The sequence below is a fragment of the Aptenodytes patagonicus genome, chromosome 5 (genome assembly GCF_965638725.1).
Source record: "Aptenodytes patagonicus chromosome 5, bAptPat1.pri.cur, whole genome shotgun sequence".
NCBI lineage: Eukaryota > Metazoa > Chordata > Aves > Sphenisciformes > Spheniscidae > Aptenodytes > Aptenodytes patagonicus.
The window spans coordinates 31902501-31910000 of record NC_134953.1 but is presented as its reverse complement, the minus strand read 5'-3'; the positions used below and the strand labels follow the sequence as shown (position 1 = coordinate 31910000).

Here is a 7500-nt window from a genome sequence, read left to right as displayed (position 1 = left end):
CAAATACTAGCTGCAGTTGAGGTTTAGTGAAAGGGTGCTTAATGGCCCTTTTTTTTGACAGGATGCGAGCTCTCTGTATAGAAACAATTCATCATGAATGCTTCACATTAAAAACAACCCACAAGGAGCAATACTTAGCATTCCTAGCGCACAATTCATCGGAGAATTTCAGAGCAATTTACAAACATTAGCTCAATAAGCCTCACAACACCCATTTGAGATCAGAAAAAAAATTTATAAGATACTCCTCTTCAGCCTGACTGTGACACTAAGGAGCTGTAAAGCTGGAGGCTCTCCCCAGCTCCTGACTATCCAGCGCCCGGTGGTCCCACACTGACGTGGGCATCAGCTGGTCCTTGCACACCATCGCAGTCCATGTGGTGGAAGCTATGCAAGAAAGAATAGAGGTATGACAGAAATGCCATTACATTTAGGCTACACTCAGTTGATCTGGAGATCATAAGTGTCTTAACCCCCCCCCCCCAAACCAAGGTAGATAAAATTAGGGTGAGGGTGTGGCTAACAAAGATGCAGTTTCATGGAGTTGCTGATAGTGTCCCTGCAACAGTGTCCAGAAAACCTGAGTTCAAGTGAGCATCCGAACTAGGAGATCACATCAACCACCGCAGAAATCTAGCTCTCTTTCAGCTCAACAGCTAAACCCCCCTTACAGGTTTTGGGATAGGAACTTTTAAAGAAACATGCATTCAGCTGAACTGACAGTATCGATTTATTTATGCACAGTTTCAGTAAATGTAGTTATTTCCCTCCTTGTCTCTCTGATGTGAGAGATTGCTCCTTCAGCATTAGCATCCCGTATTAATATTAGGGTCCTGCTCAAGGTTTAACTGAAAAGGAAGAGCTGTGATTAAAAGCAGCAGTTTGTGATATGGGGACAGTCCTCTGTAATGCTCCTGTCCAACCCCCAAAGCTCTGCAGGAGCAAGCGTGACACGGTGCAGCTGCAGTCATACTTTCTATCGGCTGTGGTTGGGCCATGTTGGGTTCTGAAGAAGGGAGGAGGCACCTGGCTTGCCTCCTGCCAGGAATGCTGTTGGCACACGGAAACTTCTGTGAGGTGTATACAGCAAGAATAGTCACAGTCACTTGTAAAGATTGACATGAATAAATGATAATTGTTCATATTCTAAATGTAAAAGCTCTGCCTGACCTCACTATTCAATGTGTATAAAGTTGGGCAGCACAAGCTGCTGGGCTGGTGCATCTGAGAAACTTTTCATGAGGAGAAAGTCCTGAGCCTTGCTTGTCATTAGCTGTCAATTGTTAGCTGAAAACTAGACCTATAGAACTTTTTTTTAAGTTATGAAATGTGAAAACATAGCTACATAAAGAAAAGAGGAGGCATTAGGCTGTGAACATCCTCCTGCACGAGGGCAGAATGGCCAGGATCCCTCCATCTTGCACAGCCTGGAGGATGGAGACATCCCATATCAGCTCGTTCCTCCAGTACAGGAGGGCACCATAAAGGACTTTGCACCTTTCCAAGCTTTTCCCCTTCCTATAAGTGCTTGCTGTGTTCCTGGGAGGCAGTGTTGCTACAAAAACGGTTTATGGGGAGATGCCTAGATGATAAGGGTTAGTCCTAAATAATTGCTGGTTGCCGCTCAGCAAAAATAGGCTGGATTTCCATCCCTGGGTGGAGTGACTCCTCACAGTTAAAGGCTGGCAAAGGTTGAAGAGGTCATAAGACAGGGCCTAATTTGCCATGCTCCTTTCCTTTCAAAAACAATGAGGGAACCGGGGCCTTGCCGGTGGGCAGATCCCGCCTGGATCTCCCTGGAGTCAGCAGGAGTTGGATCGAGTCCCTTTGAATAGCGAGAGTTTCCAAACCGGAGGCAAAGCCAAGTGTTTTTCAGAAGATTGATCATTCATTACCTTGGAATTTTTTGACGTAGAGGTCATTACTGCTAATATAAGTTGTGAAAAAATAAAATGTATTAAAAAAATAGAGACAAATTCTCATCTGGTGTAAGTCATTGCTTTTGAAGTCAATGAGTCATTGAAATCAACTTTCCCACACCGAGCTAAGGATATGGCCTGGAGTCAATACATTTGTAGTTGTTGAAAAATTAAAAATATAAATTTGCCTTTCCCTGGCAATAATGTTCTGTTTACGACAGAGATCTTACGCTTTAAAATAAGTTCATTAACTAATAGGAAAGTAATATTTCACGACCAGTATTCTTTTGGGTATAACTATTTATGATTAAATTTTATTAAACTTTTTTTCAATTGGATTTACATTTTGATGAATCTAATAGATTTCAATTTTGTATTTTTATAGATTCTTTCTAAAGTTTTTCCTCAAGTGCAATCAGAACTGTTTGAAGAATGCAGGCAACCCGCGAGACATGCGAAGATTCCAGGTACAGATCCCTCTTAAAGAATAAACGATATGTAAAAGACTTACTTACTCACATTTTCATCTTGAACTTTTAAAATTAAAAACCAGTATCAGTGCTTCTACTTAGTGTAGCTCCAATGCTGTGTGCCTTTAAAAAAAACCACTGTCGGTATTTTACATTTCCCCCACTAATTTAAATGGTGGTTCTTGGGACTCGCCAAGTTCTGCAGTGGACTGTAACAGATCAAGGCTGAAGCAAGTGGGTCTTTCCTCAGAAAGTATTTCCCTAGTTTTCCTTCATACTAGCGCCTTGTGTTGTAGTGTGGTGTGTGCTCAGACGTGCAGAGGTTTTACATCTGTAGACCGAGTAGCATAATCTTACTAACAGACATGACTGTGGAGCACAGTGAAGTTAGGATCTCACATAGGGGTTTTTCACATCCACAACTTGTAAATCCAACAGTGGTGGTCCAACCCACATATTTCTATTCCAATTGTGTTAGAAAATGTTTAATACTTCACTTTCTCCTTACAGCTTTTGAAATATCCTGTGGTGAATCATAACACTACAGAGAGACAGCTGACGTGATGGACAAATGATTTCCTCCGTATTCGGGGTCATTTGAAATGCTTGTTAGGAAATATATGCTTTTTATTTCAAAATATTTCACAATGATTCATATTTGAGACTAATAATAAACTAGTATTGAGATGTTCAAAACTTTCTTATTTTTGAGAAGAATAACTTGTGGTTAAACTTGATAGCAAAACATGTGACATCTGTTTTCATGCACAGCCAACCAACCGGTGAAGCCAGAACCCTTGAGCCAGCCAACAGAAAAGATCTGTAGCTGGAAAAAATATTTCTTCAAAACAATTGAGCCAAGCTTCCATTTTTCATGCATCTCAGCTTCACGTGGCATTGGTGATATTGATCCATCTGAACAGAACAGAAGGTCAAACCTGGAATGAGTGGAAATGTCCTCTTTGTCTCACCGATGACTAAATGAAGCATCAGTCATGAGCGATCTTGTGGTCAACAATGGAGCCAGTAGGCACTAGAAAGACTTTCCTGGGTCTCTTTAGCTAATCTCCCTGCCTCTCAGAAGGTTTAACTGGACTTAACAGTATGTCAGATCTTGAACAATATTTTTAACTGGTTTCACTGTCTCAGCACCTTTCTTTAGGTGCACTGCAGGAATAAGCCGATATAACAAAGCATAGCATGTCTACTTTCTTTTGCTGAACTACAGTATTTTCCCTTGGTGACTGACCTATATATACATGACAGAACAAAAATAGTTGTCATTTTTATATACACCTTTCTCTGTCTTTTTAATATACCGTGTTCTAGGAACCAAATCCAGAAATCTTTGCTGAAAATCACACTTGTATGTTTTGCAATATTTCTTAAAGTCTGCGAATCTCATTAAAAGTGAAAGCAGATAGCCCAGTGGCCTGGCAGCAGCTCTGCGGCCGAGGTGAGTGTGCAACCTCAGCACTCTCCAAAGTGGATGTTGACAAGGGTGAAAGTGTCCACTTCTGGGAGGAGAAAGGTAGGGAAGCAGAGCAGCCCGGCAGAGAACTGCCCTCAGGCTGTTCTAAAGGGTACCGCAGATGGCTGTCTCAAAGGAGGCAGGATACACAGAAAAGGTGCTGTGATAGCTGAAAGCTAATTATGGGTTGTGAATAAGAAACAGGATCAGAGGTGATCCAAAACATAGAAGCAGACACGAATTTTCTTCTGATGCCTTGGACCAGCTCTGTGCAAAAGGAGGCTAGTTTTTCCCCTTCCATTTTTGTTCATTAAGTGTTTGGGTATAGGAGCTGGTGTGAGAACACTGGCAATCATTTTTGTTGTATCCAAAAGTAAAATAAACGGAAGGTGAAAGCTAAAATTTGTACTAGCTTTTGCCACTGTCACCAGTAGGGTTGATAAGGCCTAACTTAGCCATTGACTTTAAGGACTCTGCTAACGTTAAACCCCAAAGAAAATGCTGCAGTGATTACTTCATTTAAAAAGTCTGGAACCCACACCACAGGGCCCATGCTGGAGTATTTAAATAAGAAGTAAATGTCTATCTGGGATAATAGCAATTGACCTATGAAGTCGTGTTCCACACAAACACAGGCGCATCTCACGGTTTCCTCTTTGGCTTCTGTTCATGCAATATCGTTTCCGGAAGGAGTTTCACAACTCCATTGTGTAGGTGTTTTTATCGGGAAGGTTGTGCATTTTGCATATGTTCCTTTTCCATTTTCTACTGAGAAGCAGCTGGAAGCCAAAGAAGGCCCTATCCATCATCTCTTCTATGGCCGGACTCTGAACCTGGACACAAGAATAGGAGCCTTTCACTCAAAAATAAAGGAGGAAATTCCATTGACATACCAGGGTCAATCACCATCCAAATGAACTTGAGAAGGGATACTTTTCATGGATTGAAAACACTTTCACTATTCATATTCAACTCGGTCTTTTCAGATGCAAAAAAGTTCATTATCAGACATTAAATGTAATTGTAAAACTGACCTGGAGATCATTTACTGAAGAAAAAATGGGGAGTTACGATGGTTCCTGATTTATTAAGCTTTTTTTATTTGGAATCCTCACAACCCTTCATTTGAAGACAGTCTCAAGTGAACAAATTTTAATTAGATAAACTATCTAATCAATATATCAACAGATCAATCAAAACAGCAGCTTTTAAAATGAGTGGCTAGAGGGGTGTTTCTGAAACTAATGGCTAGAAGAATATTTCCCTGAATTGAATTAATTTGTTAGCATAATAGGAGATTAAACTCTAATTAGTGTAGCAGGTTCTGAAGAGAAACAATTGTGAGTTAAAAATCACTAGTGTTAGCCACATAAACAAAGATGTATTCATAGTTGTCATTCACTTTGCTTTAAAAGTTGTCATGCACTTTTGCTTTAAAGCAAAAAGTAACAGGCTGTGATGTTGTTTTGTCTTAAAAGAAGATCTTATTCTGTATCTATGTGAAAATATGCAGGATGTTTTAAAGTTTGCTTTTTCTTTTCTTTTTCAGGTTGTTGTATCAACAACAGTCAATGTGGATGGCCACGTGCTGGCTGTCTCAGACAACATGTTTGTACACAACAATTCCAAACACGGGAGGCGGGCTCGCCGCCTTGACCCCTCAGAAGGTACGGCCCCTTCTTATCTGGAAAATGGTAGGCACACATTTACATGTCTTTTTTTATTTGCAATGCTTTTTTTTTTTTTTTTTTTGCACCATACTTTATGTTGAGACACTACTACATTTACTTTTACATAATTTCTTCTCTCATCCATCAAACCACCCATTAAAAAAGTCCATTAGTATTTCTCAGCCCTTGTCAACCAGAATACGGGTGCTTCTGAATTTGCTTCTGACTTCTTTCTTTATTTAATACTTACAGTTTTGCAGTCACAACCAATTTTTCATCTTTTTTCTATTTTTTTTTCCAGTCTTGTTTTGCTTGCAGCTTTTTCTTGCTATTTAATTTGACTTGATTTTATTTTGGCTTGTCATATTCCTTGATCCAGAGGTACAGTCTCAGGTTATGTATGCAAGTTTAAGTGGATGGTAAAAACATGACCGAATCTGTAAAAAATTTACTGTGAGGTCAATTTCCTGTGGCTGGGCCTTACTGCAGATTACGGCAGGAGGGGGTTTGTATGAGAAAAACAGCATAAAATGTTTTTCTTCAGACTGACTCAATGTGATTGACTTCTTGCCTGAACTGCTAAAAGAAGATAGTCTGAGATGAAGAGGAGAATGGAAAGTGTCTCTGAAAATCCAGAATTGTGAAATACTATCTTTCTGGAGCCCATCAGCCTCCGAATCACTCGCACACAATTGCAGCTGCACTCGTACACGTGCACACATGTATTTATTCTCCCACAGAGCCCAAAATAATAATTTAGTTTTAAATATCACTTTGTTCACACTGTAAAATACACCAACGTAAAGGTACAAACCGGCTCTCAGGTAACCTGTTTTTTAATAAAAATAGAATAGAATAGAATAGAATAGAATAGAATAGAATAGAATAGAATATTTTCAGTTGGAAGGGACCTACAATGACCATCTAGTCCAGCTGCCTGATCACTTCAGGGCTGACCAAAGATTAAATTCATAGGGGTCAACTACATCTTCAGTTTTTAAAGAGTTCGAATTCTCAAAACCACTGTGATTTGACGTACGGCTGCGTGGCCAGGCCACGCACATCAGTTTCCATGGGACTCCTCTTGCAAGTTGTTACTAACATATTGACAGGATCATGGCTTTTTACATTAATAAAATTAATTAAAGTAATAACAGAATACTAAGCTGCTAATACAATCATTGTCATTTTACATTTCAAATAGTGTTTACCAATGGGCACACAGAGAAATGAATGAGGCAAGCAACAATTATCAGAAGGAAATACGATCTAGACATCAAAAAATGGAAAACGATTTACAAATCTGCTGCAGTCCACACACACAAAACTAATTTGTTTTTCTGCATTAATAACTAAGGTATAAGAGAACAAAAATATAATAATTAAAGGTCGCCCTGAGCACCAGAGTCATTATGGTCTATGACGTATTGTTTATCTCTTTCATATGCACTGAAAGTAGGTGTGTGTTTTGCCTAGCAACCGTCACTAATGAGGTTCACAATTAAGAAGGCTGAATCCTCTCCCTTAGTCCTCTCCTTCCCCAGAGAGTGAGAACTAGCAACATTATAGGTTCAAGTAAGCATGCTCAGCCCTGTGGTGTTAGGTTTTAGTCTAGGTCCAAATTCAGCCTCTTCTAATGAGCTATTATGATCTTAGCAAAATACAAGTGTTTATTTTTGTAAGCTGTATGAAAAGAATTTGACTTTAAGCAGAAAATATCACTTAGAAAAATAAAGGCCACTTTTACATGCTACAGAAAATCTACATAAAAATCACTAACCAATAGCTCCTTTTTGCGATATGGTAATTGATTTGTTTTATTTAAATGTTAAAAATAGAGTGCCAAATCCTCTTTGCCTAACCTCCCATAAACGCTCATTCAAATAAGCTGCACCGTTGCAAATGAATGTGAAAATCTGAACGCTGCTTCTTGAAGTCCTACTTCTAATAACAGTTATAGTAACCAAATA

At 39.4% G+C, this 7500-nt stretch overlaps 1 protein-coding gene across 11 annotated transcripts in view; it reads left to right on the top strand.

Moving 5' to 3' along the window:
• The window catches only part of EBF3 (EBF transcription factor 3), a 120488-nt gene that overhangs the window by 74164 nt on the left and 38824 nt on the right, over positions 1 to 7500 (top strand). For 8 of the 11 annotated variants that reach the window (XM_076339242.1, XM_076339233.1, XM_076339232.1 and 5 more), the window contains exons 7-8: positions 2305 to 2386; positions 5410 to 5554. In XM_076339242.1, the coding sequence (XP_076195357.1) occupies positions 2305 to 2386; positions 5410 to 5554 (227 nt within the window). The remainder of the gene's footprint in view (positions 1 to 2304; positions 2387 to 5409; positions 5555 to 7500) is intronic. The other 3 variants (XM_076339237.1, XM_076339234.1, XM_076339240.1) reach the window with 1 other exon arrangement.